Below are 17,128 nucleotides of genomic sequence, written 5' to 3' on the forward strand. Positions count from 1 at the left end.
ACAAAAAAGTAATTCGCACCCTCAACTTTTCTTTGAAGAACCAGAATTCTCACGATCTTGAAAAAAACTGGTTATGAGGTATTCTCTTTCTAAAAGGGTCTTGTAAATGAATAAAATCTTGTAACTCCATGAGAAATATGCTCCATGAGCATTATTTATTTTTTTATGCCAAGCTCAAAAATATTTTATGGGGTAAAAATTGAGTCATTTTTTTCCATTCTTATCCTTAAAGGATTAGTTCACTTACAAATAAAAAATTCCTGATAATTTACTAACCCCCATGTCATCCAAGATGTTCATGTCTTTCTTTCTTCAGTTGAAAAGAAATTAAGGTTTTTGATGAAAACTACTTACGGAACGAACGCAGTGCCAGTTCCATTTTTTCCGTAAGTAGAATAGGGAAGGCGTAGAAGATACAGCGTAAGCTTTTTGAAGAATACGAAAGTGCGGTTTTGGCGGAAGCACTTGGAAGGCGATCATTTGTTTATATAAAGCATATACATTTACATTTTTTTTTTTTTTTCGAAAATGACCAATCGTTTCGCTAGATAAGACCCTTATTTCTCATCTGGTATCATTTAAAGCCCTTTGAAGCTGCACTGAAACTGTAATTTTGACCTTCAACCGTTTGAAGGCCATTGAAGTCCACTATAAGGAGAAAATCCTGGAATGTTTCCATCAAAAACCTTAATTTCTTTTCGACTGAAGAGAGAAAGACATGAACATCTTGGATGACATGGGGGTGAGTAAATTATCAGGAACATTTTATCTGAAAGTGAACTAATCCTTTAATCTTATCCAGAAAATCATGAACAACTGTGTCAATATTGTTGAGGACATTGGGGCGCCTTAGAGTCAAAAAGATTGAGAACCACTGCTCAAGGGCACTGCCATCACAACCCAGTAAAGATATTTGCATCAATGATTCAAAGGATTAATGACTACGACTACTAAAAGCACAAGTTTTGCTTTTATTCATGAATAATTTAGATTTTCTTGAATTATTAGTGTGATTTATAGTGGGTTAACTCCATTACAGTCTCAACACAATCACAAAACAGCTAAATATGAACAATCAGACAGATACAACTCATCAAATTGCATAAAATGGTCAAGACCTGGTCATAACAAGAACATAATTTTATGGTCTAATTACTTAAAGTACTAAGTCTAGGTTAAGCAGACTGAACATAAAGCCGTCGTACCCTTCAGGTTCTCTCACTCGGAGGTCTGGAATTCAATGGAGCACTCGATGCTCTCCGGAGTCAAGCCGTCTTCAAAGGCGAACAGAAAATACATCACCTTGCGGACCTTGGCCAGCTCGGCTATCCTCTCGCCGAACTCCTGGGCGTCAGCCTCGTAGCATTGGATGACATCATCGTCTGCGCTTTTCCAGAAGAGACCTGTTGGTTCGAGGAGCTGGCGGGTCATGAGATGGGTGAGGTCGGGCGTCCAGAGTTGGGAGGTGGCAATGATGTTGATGCGGCCAGGGGTGGAGATGCGGATGTTCCAGCGGGTGAAATGCAGGGCCTGTTCGGTGAAGTCCAGGCGGTAGACCTGCTCGTTGGTCCTCAGTAGACGCTCTCCATCCTGGCGTTTCTGGCCCCGCTGCTGCAGAGACTGTGCACGCAGACGCATCATCTCTGTCAGCTGCATGTCAGGGTTGAATGTCAACTCAAGAGACATGTTCCTAGTGAAGATGTTTTGAAACCTGACTGTGAAGTTCTTCTTGTTTTTTTCCTGGCCGAATTAGGCTTGTTATCCAGCGTGTGTCCTCCTCTGCTCTTTGCGGATGTCTTCTGAGAGGTGTAAGTGCCACAGTGAGCCTTTTGCGCTCTGAAACCAACTTATTTCACAGTGGGGGTTTTTGTTTAGATGTTTGTTGCTCCCGGCAACTGCAATGCAAGGTTCAAGAGGGAATTTGAGACATCTGTGTTTGCTACATGTGTGTTTCTTTCACATTCACCCATCCATAAAGTTTACCCAGAACAGGAGCTGATTCTGGTAGAGGTAAACAGAACTGTCGGTCAGCGCGTCACCTGCAGTCAGTATCACAATGTGTCCAGATAATGGACCTGCTCCTCTTGGAACAATTACCACAGAGGTGTACTTGAAATCTAATCTCTGTACTGTCCCAGAGGACTCACTCTGGATGAAAGAGATGTAGTTCTGCTATACGGTCTCCAAATCACCCTGGTGTCCTACCCACAACAGACTTTAACATTCAGGAAAATGTTGCTTTTTTGACCTGCATCTGCCTGCATTTAACTTCTTAAAGGGTTAGTTCACCCAAAAATGAAAATTCTGTCATTGATTACTCACCCTCATGTTGTTCCACGCACGTAAGACCTTCGTTCATCCTCAGAACACAAATTAAGATATTTTTGATGAAATCCGAGAGGTATATGACTCCTCCATAGACAGCAATATAACCACCACTGTCAAGTTCCAGAAAGTTAGTAAAGACATCATTAAAGCAGTCGACGTGACTACAGTGGTTCAACCTTAATGTTAAGAAGCAACAAGAATACTTTTTGTGTGCAAAAACAAAACAAAAATGACTTTATTTAACAATATCTTCTCTTCTGTGTCATTCTCATACGTTGTTTACGTCCAGCGCTTCCAGGATCTACGTCAGAACGCTCGGTTAGAGATCAAAAACATTAATTAATTTGATTAATTCAAGAACCAAGAGCTTTTTTTGGTAACACTTTAGAATAATGGTCATTAGTTAACATTAGTTAACTGCACTTATACAGCATTTATTTATCTTTGTTAATGTTAATTTCAACATTTACTAATACATTATTAAAATCTTGTTAACATTAGTTAATGCACCGTGAACTAACATGAACAAACCATGAATAACTGTATTTTCATTAACTAACGTAAACAAAAATGAACAAATACAGTAACAAATGAATTGCTCATGGTTAGTTCATGTTAGTTAATACATTAACTAATGTTAACTAATGACCATTATTCTAAAGTGTTATCCTTTTTTTGTAAAAGCAAGAGTTGTCTAATTGTTTTTCATTAATTAAAATAAATATAACTTAAAAAATGTACACACAAATCAGAAACGTCGTCTTGGCAACTAACTGTGAAAAAGTAAGTTGAAGAGCTTAGTTAAAACTAAACAAAAAAAAAAAACCACTTAATAATAAAAATGAAACTAAGTTTACTAAGACTTTAATTTTTTTTTTAATAAAAACTGTAAATATAAAACTAAAAGCTAATTTAAAATATCAGTAAATACTATAATAGTTTATAAATAAGACTGAAATTACACTGAATAGGTTGTCTGATTTGTCACCACTTTTAGTAATCCGTACATGACACTTCTGTGTCTCTCTAGGTTATTCCAGACTGGAAGGAGCAGGAATGGGATCCAGAGAAGGAGGACTCTTATGCAGGAATTTTCCACTTCCGCTTCTGGCGGTTTGGGGAATGGATGGACGTGGTGATCGATGACCGTCTCCCTACAGTGGACAACCAGCTGGTGTACTGCCATTCAAATGATAGCAATGAGTTCTGGAGTGCCCTTGTGGAAAAAGCCTATGCCAAGTAAGCAGTTCAGGCAGCAGAAAAATTAAAATATATGTACAGAGATTAACATTAAAGTGTGATGAGTGGCAGTGATGCTAAGTTCTTTCTCTATACCAATCAAGAGTTTATGGTTGCTATGAAGCATTGGATGGTGGGAACACGGCCGATGCCCTGGTGGACTTCACTGGCGGAGTGTCGGAACCTATGGACCTTCTGGAGGGCCAGTTTGCTCAGGATGAAGTTGCCAGAAACCAGCTCTTTGAAAGAGTGCTCAAGGTCCATAATCGAGATGGCCTTATCAGCTGCTCTATCAGGGTGAGAAAGACCTAATGCAAACTTACAATATAATATGCACAAGTCTGACTATAGCTATATTTTATTATTATTATTTAGTTTAGGGTTTTTTTTACTGTATTTTTTTATTATTATTATAATTATTATTTTTGTATATTTTAATTTAATCTTATTATTATATTTACTCCCATGTCAATACATTGTGGAAGCCCAGAGCACATTTTGTGCATGTTATTGTGTTTCATGTGTCTCCCATTTGTCAAGATTTGTATTCAGACAGTCTGATCCATCTATTAATCCAGCCATCCATAATTTTTTCAGCTCTCATTTATTTTTTTCATAAAAGTGTTCTTTCCAAGCTCAAAGCAATCTTTGATTGTGTGTGACTTGCTTAGCAATGGTGTGTGAAGCCTTTCATCCGTGGGAAAAAAAGAACTTTATCTTCATAGCTGAGAGTTTTTTGTTTTTTTTTTCAATATCAAATAAACTGCCTCTCAATACTTCAGTCCACTAAGAGAACTTCATTGTGTGTTAAGCAACATTTAGGAATCCATTTGAACAGCATTATCTGATATACCAGACAGGTCTGTAATTTAAGCAAATTGTCTGGGGTTCATAACGGAAGCAATTTTATCAAGTTTCACTTTAACTTCAGGGCTTTTGTTCAGTTGTGCAGGAGAAAATGACCCATTTGCATTTACATAGAAATGCTCCATTAGATATGCAACATAGCCCTATTAGGGCTCTATGCTTACATTTGTTTTTAGGAGCACAAATTTAAAAACATTTAGGAGCACAGTCAAAAATTTAGGAGCACCTTCTGATCAATGACAGAAATTAACCTTGTTGAGATTCGGAGGGAAGTTAGCGAGTGAAGAGCATAAAAATTTGGAGTGGACGCAGCCTACAGTTGTGGCCAGAATTATTAGACCCCTTCAAAAATATGATCAAAGATGACTCTAAAAATAAATCTGCATTGTTTATCCTTTTGATCTTTAATTCATAAAATTAGCAAAAATCTAACCTTTCATCGAAGGAAAAGAATTGAAAGTGGGGGGAAAATAACATTAAGAAATAAATGTTTTTCTCCAAAACACGTTGGCCACAATTATTAGCACCCCTAGAATTTTTTATGAGTAAAATATCTCTGAAGTATATTCCCATTCATATTTAAATTTTTTTAGCTCACCAGGGTGATCATGAACATGAAATTGTCCAGCCATGACTTCCTGTTGCACAGGAGTATAAACATGAAGAAACACAAATGCCAAATTCCCTTAATCATTCATCACATTGTGAAAAAACAAAGAATATAGTTCTGATGTGTAGCAAATGATTGTCGAGCTTCACAAAATAGAAAAGTGGCTGTAAGAAAATAGCTGAAGCATTGAAAATCCCCATTTCCACTATCAGGGCAATAATTGAGAAGTTCCAATCAACTAAACATGTTACAAATCTACCTGGAAGAGGACGTGTGTCTAAATCATCCTAATGCATGGTGAGGAGGAAAGTTTGAGTGGCCAAAGACTCTCCAAGGATCACAGCTGGAGAATTGCAGAGATTAGTTGAGTCTTGAGTCTCAGAAAGCCTTAAAAAAAAATTGTCAAAAGCACCTACATCCCCACAAGATGTTCGAGAGGGTTTCAAGAAAAATCCTCTGCTCTCATCCAGAAACAATCTCCAGCATATTCAGTTGTCAGTCAAGACTGGAACTTCAAACGGGACCGGCTTCTATGGTCAGATAAAACTAAAAAAAGAGCTTTCTGGCAGCAAACCCACCAGATGGGTTTGGTGCACACATGGATAAAAAGTGCCCCATGTACACGGTTAAATATACTGCTGGATCTTTAATGTTGTGGGCCTATTTTTGTGCTGGAGGTCCTGGACAACTTGTTCAGATATATCGTATCATGGATTCTATCAAATACTAACAGATAAAAAATCAAAACCTGACCGCTTCTGCTAGAAATCTTATAATGGGCTGTGGTTGGATCATCCGTCGGGACAATGATCCAAAACAAACATCAAAACCAGCACAAAAATGTGTCACTGAGCACAAAATGAAGCTTCTGACATGGCCATCCCAGTCCCCTGACATGAACCCTAAAGAGAATGAGTGGAGTGAACTGAAGAGAAGCAGCACCAACATGGAGCTGGAATCTGAAGGATCTGGAGAGGTTCTGTATAAAGGGATGGTCTCTGCTCTCTCCTCAGGTGTTCTCCAAACTCATCAGGCATTATAGAAGAAGACTCAGAGATGTTTTCTTGGCAAAAGGAGGTTGCAAAAAGTATTGAATAAAAGGGTGCTAATAATTGTGGGCAACGTGTTTTGGAGAAAAACATTTATTTCATAATGTTATTTCCCCCCCACTTTCAATTCTTTTCCTTCAATGAAAGGTTAGATTTTTGCTAATTTTATAAATTAAAGATCAAAAGGACAAACAATGCAGATTTATTTTTACAGTCATCTTTGATCATATTTATGAAGGGGTCTAATAATTCTGGCCACAACTGTATATATGACCTATGTATAAGACTGGGTCATTGAACCATTGACTCACTAGATTAGTTTGAAAACACAGATTCATTCATAAACGAAACGCCTCTGATTGGCCATTGGGTTCATCAGTGATTGGCTACATTGCACAATGCTGCAACAACACGTTCTTTCTCTCCACACTCTCCAGATTGGAAACACAAATATGGACTGGCTCATTTACAAAATCTGTTTGGCCTATTTTGCACCCTCTAGCACCCCCGTAGAACCGGGCCTGATGGGGTCAGTCGCACTGGTGCTCCTAAATACTTTTTCACAGTCGCACGCAGTAATTTTCGATCGAAATGGTCGCATTGTAGAGATGTACAAGTTCAGTCACTCTTTGTCCTTCCTTCAAACCTAGTTTTGATAATGTTGACACAATTATTCATGTCACATAGAGCTTACACGCCTATGCATATTGTCAGCTTCATTGGCACAGCAAGCCCTATGCTCATTGGAGTGTGATAAATGGGTGTGGCTTGTCTCCTACTGATTAACATCACTATATTTCACTGTACCATGAAATAACGTCCCATGTTTTCATAATCGATAATTCCCAGACAGTGCTTGTGCTTGCATTCTAATCAGGGATAAAGATGAATATGCTTTTGGGTAGACTTTAAAATGTCAGGTGTTCAGCAAACTAACTGAAATTTGACATTCGGTGTCCAGGCAACCACAGTAGAGGACATGGAGGCAAGACTGGACTGTGGGTTAGTGAAAGGCCACGCCTATGCGGTGACCGATGTTCGCAAGGTTCGCCTGGGACATGGCCTGCTGGCATATTTCAAGTCAGAAAAGCTACACATGATCCGCATGAGGAACCCGTGGGGTGAGAAGGAGTGGAGTGGACCCTGGAGCGACAGGTGAGACTGCCCCCTCCTGGATTGGAGGTCGTATAGCATCTAGAGCATAGCGTATAGCAGGTTTCCCAAACTGGTTCGCCATATCTTTGGGGGTTTGGGTTTACGAAAAGCTAATAATTGATTGATTTATTAATTACTTAATTAAAAATTTGCATTTTTTATTTGTTTACCTGCGTTTCATGGGACCATGTTAACCAACATCAGAGAACCGGGATTCCAGGAACGTGCAAATGTTTTGTTAAATTATTGAAATATTAACTTAAAATCTCACTGAGTACTTCAAGTAAATATTTCAGGTCAAGGCTGACAAAAAGTTTGGGAATCCCTGGTGTATGGTGTCAACAATAATCAACAATGGCTTTTTTCCCCTTTTTTGCCATTTTTATGACAGGAAATGTTGGGAGATAATGGAAATAAGTTGCAAGCCAGACTCAAACCCAAATTTCCCACATGAGCACCAAAGAAGTGAGAATGTGCCAGAGCACTTGCTATATGATCATTGTAATCACATACTTCTTACACGTCTTCCAAACAGTTCTATATAATTTCAATTCTATATAATTTCTACAAAAACAGAGTGCAAGCATATACAGAAATGATTTGTCTTTTTGCCTTCTTTACGCTTTTTGCAGCATTGTGCTATACATCCTCAGAGACTAGGGAAAACCATTTCTCTCCCTCCTCTTGAGATGATTTCATTATAAATAACACACAGCCGAAGTGTCTATTCTTATCACTGGCTGGTGTGAAATTGAGAAATCAAGCAAGGCAGGATGGTATAAAATACAAAGCTGCTGTGATTGAAAAACAGAGGTCTGAGGGTGTTTAGACATCCACCTCCTTTCATTTAAATAACTGTGTTGTCTCTTGTTTGATGACACCTACCCTAAATATCCACCACTGCAGGGAAGAGCATATTATTAAAATGGGGCTGTGTAATTGGAGAGACGAAAATCTTGACAATCCTTCTAATCACTCTTTGTTCAAGTGCTACAACAGGCAGCCTTATATTGGCCTCTGAATTATTTACTGGCTAGCCAGAAGAATCTTATTGAGGTGAAAGCAATCTTTCTTAATATTTCTGATCGATGAATTATTTATACAGGGCTTGATTAGAAATACCATACTTGGTGAAGTGCTATATTTCTTTCACAGCATCCTAGAAAATCTTAGTTGATGGTTATGGACGCAGGCTATCCTCAGTGTATATAGTGCTGTCGTGTGTGTGTGTTTATTTCTCACAGTCTGGTATACGCCGAGTAATCACTGGTCTGTTTTGTAGCTCAGAGGAGTGGAAGAAAGTGAGCAAGAGTGAGAGAGAGAAACTGGGCGTCACTGTTCAGGATGATGGAGAGTTTTGGTGAGGCTTGCTCTGATCTTACCTTCTAGATCAGTCTAGATCACTGTCTCTGATCAGATGGGTTCCAAAAGTCTGAGTGAAAATGCTTCTATTTTGCATTTTTTTTATTTACTTTTTTTTTTTTTTCATTGTAATTTATATTATAACACATTGTAGTAACCAATCTAAATTAGAGTTAGGTGTCATGAACAAATAATGAACAACGATTTTTACATTTACATTTCTAAATCTAGGTTAATGTTAATTTATAAACAATAAATATTGTTAATTGTTTATTCATTATATTACATTATATTATATTTATTATATTATATTATATTATATTATATTATTTAACATTTCACAATAAGGTTAATCTCATTAACATTCGTTACTCCATTAAGGATCATGTACTAACAATGAACAATTTTTTTTACAGCATTTATTAATTTAGATCGATGTTAATTTATTTATAAATATACTATTGTTAATTGTTTATTATATTATATTATATTATATTATATTATATTATATTATATTATATTATATTATATTTTATTAAATTATTTTATATTATATTATATTATATTAACACTTTACACTTCGGTTAAACTCATTAACATTTATTACTCCATTAGGTGTCATGTACTAACAATAAACCATTTTTTTAAAGCATTTATTAATCTATGTTAATTTATTAATATATATATATATATATATATATATATATATATATATATATATATATATATATATATATATATATATATATATATATATATGATGTTCATTGTTACTCCTTTTTATAGCATTAATTAATCTAGGTTAACATAAATTGAGAAATGTACTATTGTTAATTCATGTTTGTTCATAATACATTAATGTTAATTTGAACACATAAACACCTTATAATGATGTAGAAATGTAAAAATTAACATAAACCTAGATTAATACAGTAAATTAAAAAAAAAAAAAAAATTCTCAATGTTAGATCATGATATCTAATGCATTGACTAATCTTAACAAATTTAATCTTTTTGTAAATACTTGCCATTAAGGGTTAAAGTGTTTTTTTTGTTTTTTTTTGTTGGTTGAGTAAAAGTAGAGCTAATGAACATTCAGTTTCAATTTTTGAATATCTTAGTATCTGATATGTTCCTCTGTTGACTTTTTGGTTTAAAACTTGTTCCCCTATTGCCCTTTTGCTTTAAAATCAGGGTTTTTTTTTTTGTTAAAGAAATCTCTAGAATCCCAGGTTTAGGACTGTTGTACACCACTGCATCTGATAAACACCTAAATTCTCCAGTTATCAAACTTCACTTCCCTTGCTGGCTATAAACTCCGTCACCAGGATGAACTTTGAGGATTTCTGTCACTACTTCACCGACCTGATCCTGTGTCGACTGATAAACACGTCCTACTTGAGCATTCATAAGACTTGGGAGGAGGAGGTGATGAGGGGCTCCTGGATCCACCGAGACGACCCGCTCCGCAACCGTGCCGGAGGCTGCATTAACCATAAAGCCACTTTTCTTCAAAACCCACAGGTCAGTGTGCCTGTGTGCATGTGCCTTGTAAAATGTTGTTCTTGGCTTGGAGGCAATTAATGCTTGCGGGCTTCATAGTAGTGAGTTTAACGCATATTTCTGCCCACAGTATGTTTTTGATGTTAGAAAAATAGAAGACGAGGTGCTGATCTGCCTGCAGCAAAAGGAACGCAGAGCTACTCCCAAGGAGGGCAAAGGCGAGAACCTAGCCATTGGATTTGACATCCATAGGGTACAGAATTATATGCACACATAAATATCTTTATTTCATTTCAGCACATTACAAGCCTTCACATCTGCCTGTCATATAGCATAAGAAACTAAAGCTGAAGACATGTCTTCATTAAGCCTCTTTCCAACCACCAGGTGGAGTTGAACAGAAAATACAGAATGCACTCAGCTCAGCAGAAGGTCGCAGGGTCGATCTACATCAACTCTCGCTGCGTGTTTCTGAGGAAAGAGCTGAAGGAGGGGCGTTACGTCATCATCCCTACAACCTTTGACCCTGGTCAACAAGGAGAGTTCCTGCTCAGAGTCTTCACTGATGTGCCTTCAGACTGCAAGTAAATTAGTTTTCAGAAAAATATCAGATCAACCTGCACTGTATTGTCCTATTTAACCCTTTGCCATATTCTTGTTTTTGTTTTGTTTTTTTTAATGTACAGTTTCAGTTGAAATATGTAATAGGGATGTGTCACGATTTTCGAATATTCGATTAGTTGATTTAATTATAGAATATCGAATAGGTTGTGCGATTGTCGTCTTAAAAAAATCCTCATGTTTTCAATGGTGACACGTTCATGTAACCAGAGGGTGGCGCGCGCGCTGCCAATAACGCACCTAAAAAGCTGTCAATCAACTCTTAGACAACAGCAGAACATAGACAAGCGTGGCATATAACAGTGACGTCAAAATCAATGTTCACACGACACACGTGCCGTCATTCAAGCTGTTCACAATGATATAACGCTTTTAGGCAGCCTAAAATCAATATGGCTTGAGGTAGGCTTGCTGCGATAGTCGGTGTTGCCGGTGTTCAGGAACAACATCGGTATCATCACTTGTCACCGCTCCCGAATTGGCGATAATTTGAAAGTGAAAGTAAAATTCCCTCGGTCATTCATGGTGCGTGTCCACTATAAGGTGCCGGACTGGACAAAAGCGAGGCGAACGCCGCGAGCGAGCGGCACTGATAGTCCACTGGCGAAGAGCGAGCGTTTTCAGTTTATTCATATGGAAGCTCATCGTAGGAATTAATTGAAAGCACTCGCTCTGCTTCGCACTGTTATGAATGGCCGTGCGGATTTTACTTTCACTTATATTAAAGAACATATTAATATGTTTTAGCACATTACAATCATTATATGGCTTGAGTTAAGACAGCATATTCCCCAATGAATTAAACAGTTTATCAATATCATACAGATAGAAAGCGTGAATGGTCTCTCTCCCTCTCTCTGTTTGTGTGTGCGTGCGTGCAGGGGAGGGTGCGATTTTCGAATAATAATCGAATAATTCCCAGCGATTTTCGAATATTATTTTTGCTTGAAATGCCCATCCCTAATATGTAACAGACAGAGGACATGTACCTGGCAGTGTTATTTTACTATTATTTATATTCTGTTATAGTTAGTGATACACCAAAATTAAAATTCTGGGCCGAAACCAAAACTTCGAGATGCACTTGGCCGAAAACCAAAAGCAAAAATGACTTCTTTATTATTATTATTATTATTATTATTATTATTATTATTAGACTTTTTAATTAATTTCCTGAATTTTACTTAAACACCAAAATTAAAAAAAAAAAAATTATTTTATAATTAAGTTTATTAAATAATCAACAGGCAAATAAAACTGATTTTAACAAAAAAGTTTTGTTCACGCATAAACAGAAAACAGCACATACTACAATATTTTAGATTTAAGAAACCATATCATTAATGATTAAATTCAAGAAATCAGAAAGCTAGTGTCCACACAGCTTACATGTTTAACTGTTGTAGCTTATCTACAGTATGTTGTGTGTGTGAAATAGATGCTGAACACAGTCAAACCGTGCCATCGGAGAAGCACTAATTAAATGTTTCGCTCAGTGAATTCAGCCTTCCAAAACCAATAGCAGTTTCATAAAATAGCTGTTTCGGCCAAAAATTTTCAGTAGCCGAAGTTTTGGTGCATCTCTAATAACAACACTGGTATCTGGCCGGAAAGGCTCATATCATTCCTGCTTGTGTTTCCTTAGAGAATTAACACTGGACGAGCCTCCTCAGACATGCTGGACTGGGATTTGCGGCTACCCTCAGCTGGTCACCCAGGTGCATGTGTTAAGTGCCGACGGCCTGCAGGGCCAAGACGCCAATGGAGGTATGCCTTCTATTTCTATATAAGTAACAGATATATTTAGGGGCTTTCGCACCGGGTAGTTATAGGAACTCAATTATAAGAGTTAGCCACCAGGGCTGTCCCCCAAGAAATAATTTTCCCCTAGGGCCATTTTCCTGGTTGCATTCGCACCACCAGTAGCAACTCTGAAATGACGTAAGCCTATATTATACCCCTTTTTACAAGATGTAATATAAGTTTCAGGTGTCCCCAGAATGTGTCTGTGAAGTTTCAGCTCAAAATACCCCATAGATTTTTTATTATACCATGTTTTATCACAAAGCTCATGATTCCAATACACTGAAGTATAAATAATGATCAATAAAGGTGCATATATGAATTATAAGAACGGCAAGCGTTTTCGTGTTAAAAATGAAAATAACGGCATGGCTTTGGTCTCCGTGAATACTGTAAGAAACATTGGTAACTTTAGCCACATTTAACCATACATTAGCAACGTGCTAACTAAACACATTCAGAAAGACAATTTCAAACATCATGAAATATATATGAAATTGGATCATGAACAGTTGGTATCGATCCATCTTTGAGAATCAACTGTTATTATTCCCATGCACACCAGGACCAGTGTTTCTGGTATACCATTGTCACTTGCGAAAATAAAATGACAGCGCAGTGGGTGGAAACATACAGATTTAGGGGGCGGTAATAAGATCCCCTTCCTACGTCACAAGGGAAGCGAAATCTAAACGCCTCGGTTTTTCACATTCTTGCAGAGAAAGACTTACCAAAACAAAGTTACTGGGTTGTCCTTTTTCAGGTTTTCTGAAACCGATTATAGAAATTAAATGGAAAAAGTCCGATTTTCATGATATGTCCCCTTTAAGCGTGGCATTCAACAACTGGAGGATATGAGGACGCCGTGATCGGAGCTGTGTTTTTGTTGTGTGTCATGGGTTTCATGACAATGGAGATGGAATGTAGACATATAGGTTATGCGATTGAAAGAGCAAAAAGGAGGGCTAAGAGACAAAACCTCCTATGACAACTAGAGATGCACTGATGTATCGGCCAACAATCGGTATCGGCCGATAAAAACTGCAGATGATCAGGGCCGATTATGTCCTGTCAATCAAAAGGGTGCGGAAAGACGTGTTTAGACTGCAACTCATACATACTGTCTGTGAAGAAAATCACTCTTGTGTTGAATTTCAACGCATTAACAGTTTAAAAATAGTGACGTTAAAGCAGGCTCTTTTTGACCCTATGAATCACCCATAGTTCAAGCCAGGGTTGCCAGGTCTACGTTTTTTTTTTTCCTACATCAAATATTATTTGTAGAGCCTCCCATCCAATAATCACAAAATTATTTGTGCTTTATTACTTCTGATAAGAAATAAAGTTTCAGTTTTCAAATTCTGTCCATTTTATCATGAAATTCAAACAATAAATGGCGCTGTGAAGTGTCAGATCGCTGTAATGCGAGGAGTGCGAGTCTTTACTTCCGCTTCAATACAAGTTATATCTCGAAAAACATGCATGAACATCAAAGGTATGTTGAAATATATTGTGCAACTTACCGGAATGTATCATGTCTCATGAAATCACTTTATTTGTGTTTCAACCCTGGAAAGACTTCAATTAAAACAGCTTGTGAACAATATGTCACATCATGTCACTTTTACCTCAAGAATGTTTTCCAATGTTCACAGTTCCTTAGCTATCTACATATAAAAAATCACAAGCGATGAGTTTATTTACTGTTAATTATATGTTCCTGCGGTGCGAACACGCCAAAAAACGAGTACTTCCGCCAGTAGACATAGGAACTATGAAAACGTTCCTCCGGTGTGAAATCCACTTATAAGTGTTTGTTTAGAAGCCTGTAAAATCAATATCAGAAGATCAACACTATTAATTTACCTTGATAAAAGTTGCATTTATGATTTCTCTTCTTAATAAAATGTATTGCTTCTGGTTTCCATTGATGTCCTTGCATTTGGATGTGATTATAACAATTTGCATAGTTGATTTCTCCCCATAGACCCTGAAACCAGTGCTCTATAAACTGCGGTCATGTTCAGTTTTAAAGGATACTGTAGTTCAAGCAAAAATGTGGATTTTCTGTCATCATTGAGTAAAGACTGTAAATGAATTATTCATGTAACCCATTACAGATTCAGATTTTTGTGCTGCTTAATAAGTCTAGAGCTTTTACATTTAGAAATCTCTTTTGACCGCACACAGAGCTGCACTGCTTGATCTCCCACAAGACACGCTCTGACTTCTACACAGGAGGTACTGATATTAGCAGCCGCTAGCGTCTTCCTCCCCTTATAGAAATGTGAGCATGTTAACAAGATTAATGGAATTCTCATATTTATCTAAATATGCCACACTGTAATTCATTGTAGCATTGAATAGTGAAACACACATTTGTCATGCAAAATGAAGACACATTTTTTAACATGTTTTAAGTTGGACTACTTTTACATCGTGCTATAGTTTTAAATTCTCTAGTGTCAGTCTGTGCCTCTGTCCTTTGCTTAAATGTTTGTCTCACCTCACCACTCTGGTTCTGCATTTACATTTATATTCTTAATGACTTTTCTTTTAACCAAAGTGAATTATGATAAAGTGTACAACTCACGAAATATGATATTAAGATATTCCTCAAACACTGAGATGAATTCCACAACAATTTCAAATGTATTACAGCGAGTCTCTAATGATAAGTAGAGTCAATGGATGCTGGGTGTTTGTGGAGTTGGTGACTGAAGATTTGGAGGTTGTGGAGTTTGTTTGTTTTTTGTTAAATTTATAGAAAATGAATTTTGGTTTGACGACAGTTCAGTGTGTTTGTTTGGTTCAGAGAAAACTGCCGTTTTCTCTTCCTGAGTTCTTTCCTAGCTACAGTGGTAAACAGGTGGTGTTCACAGCGATGATGTAAACATACTGTAATGTTAAAAAATACCTGCTTGGAGAACTGCGTGGAACTGAACTGATTCAAATTTTTTATTTATTTATTTTTATATCTGGCTTGACTGTATTCAATGCATGTGCATTGTATTTGTTTCTTTATGGTGCAAAAATAATTTTCTTAATCATTATTTTAGTCTAGTTTAAACTTCCAAAGATACATTTATTCTAGCCTTGCAATATAAATATACACTACCGTTTAAAGGTTTGGGGTCAATAAGATTTTTTTTTTTTTTTTTTTTTTTTTTTTCAAAGAAATTAATACTTTTATTCAGCAAAGGTGCACAGTGGATCAAAGGTTACATAATAATGTTACAAACGATTTCTATTTCAAATAAATGCTGTTCTTTGGAACTTTCTACGGAAGAGGATTATGGCCAAGCAATAATAAAAAAATAAAACCATCTCGAGATTAAAGTTGTTAAATTTCGAGAAAAAACTCGTTAAATTTCAAGAAAAAAGTCGAAATAAAATGTGGAGAATAAACTCGAGAAAAAAGTTGTTAAATTACGAGAAAAAATTGTTAAATTATGAGAAAAATGTCGTTAAAGTCGAGATAAAATGTTGAGAATAAACTCATTAAATTATGAGAAAAAAGTCATTAAATTACGAGAAAAAAGTCGAGATAAAATGTTGAGAATAAACTCATTAAATTATGAGAAAAAAGTCATTAAATTATGAGAAAAAAGTCATTAAATTACGAGAAAAAAGTCGTTAAATTATGAGAACAAATTCGTAATTTAATGACTTTTTTCTCATAATTTAATGACTTTTTTCTCATAATTTAATGAGTTTATTCTCAACATTTTATCTCGACTTTTTTCTCGAAATTTAACGACATTTTTCTCATAATTTAACACATTTTTTCTCGTAATTTAACGACTATTTTCTCGTAATTTAATGACTTTATTCTCAACATTTTATCTCGACTTTTTTCTCGAAATTTAACGAGTTTATTCTCAACATTTTATTTCAACTTTTTTCTCGAAATTTAACAAGTTTTTTCTCGTAATTTAACAACTTTAATCTCGAGATGGTTTTATTTTTTTATTATTGCTTGGCCCTAATCCTCTTCCGTAACTTTCTGTTCATCAAAGAATTCTGAAAAAAAAAGTATCACAGTTTCCACAAAAATGTTAAGCAGCAGCAACTGTTTTCAACATTATATAAGAAGAAAAAGAAAAAGACATGTTTCTCGAGCAGCAAATCAGCCTATTAGAATGATTTCTGAAGGATCATGTGACACTGAAAACTGGAGTAATGATGCTGAAAAATTAGCTTTGCCATCACAGGATAATATATTTAAATAGAAACCTGGCAAAAATACTGATTAAGAAAATATTTTTTGCAGCGTTTCAGTGGTAGAGACAGCAAATTCATGTGCTGAACCCGTCATATAAAGTGTTACTCACACATTTTTTGTTTGTTTGTTTGTTTGTTTTTTAGCCTCTGACCCATATGTGATCATCACCTGTGAGGGGGAGAAAGTTCGTTCCCCCGTGCACAAAGACACACGCTGTCCTAATTTTGATATTAAGGGAATATTCTACCGCAAAAAGCCAAAGGAAGGCATTCACATCGAGGTGAGTTGGAAGTATGTAATTACATCTCTTCCTCCTTCAGTCATTTTCACCAAATTCTACAGATCTCCTTCCCTGTACTGATCACA

The 17,128-nt window shown here is 36.3% G+C and overlaps 2 protein-coding genes across 5 annotated transcripts in view; one reads left to right on the forward strand and one right to left on the reverse strand.

The window, feature by feature from the left end:
• Window positions 1-17,128, forward strand: part of capn5b (calpain 5b) — a 44,833-nt gene that overhangs the window by 22,882 nt on the left and 4,823 nt on the right. For 2 of the 4 annotated variants that reach the window (XM_048167461.1, XM_048167463.1), the window contains exons 4-13: window positions 3,359-3,567; window positions 3,672-3,864; window positions 7,055-7,248; window positions 8,531-8,608; window positions 9,939-10,134; window positions 10,244-10,366; window positions 10,501-10,697; window positions 12,380-12,501; window positions 14,728-14,778; window positions 16,906-17,042. In XM_048167461.1, coding sequence (XP_048023418.1) covers window positions 3,359-3,567; window positions 3,672-3,864; window positions 7,055-7,248; window positions 8,531-8,608; window positions 9,939-10,134; window positions 10,244-10,366; window positions 10,501-10,697; window positions 12,380-12,501; window positions 14,728-14,778; window positions 16,906-17,042 — 1,500 coding nt within the window. Of the gene's footprint in view, window positions 1-3,358; window positions 3,568-3,671; window positions 3,865-7,054; window positions 7,249-8,530; window positions 8,609-9,938; window positions 10,135-10,243; window positions 10,367-10,500; window positions 10,698-12,379; window positions 12,502-14,727; window positions 14,825-16,905; window positions 17,043-17,128 lie in introns of those variants that run through there. The other 2 variants (XM_048167464.1, XM_048167462.1) reach the window with 2 other exon arrangements.
• ompb (olfactory marker protein b) lies at window positions 952-1,854 on the reverse strand. Its single transcript, XM_048167523.1, has one exon. The coding sequence runs from the start codon at window positions 1,684-1,686 to the stop codon at window positions 1,219-1,221; it is 468 nt and encodes a 155-aa protein (XP_048023480.1). The 5' UTR covers window positions 1,687-1,854; the 3' UTR covers window positions 952-1,218.

Source organism: Megalobrama amblycephala, linkage group LG18 (assembly GCF_018812025.1).
Source record: "Megalobrama amblycephala isolate DHTTF-2021 linkage group LG18, ASM1881202v1, whole genome shotgun sequence".
Taxonomy (NCBI): domain Eukaryota; kingdom Metazoa; phylum Chordata; class Actinopteri; order Cypriniformes; family Xenocyprididae; genus Megalobrama; species Megalobrama amblycephala.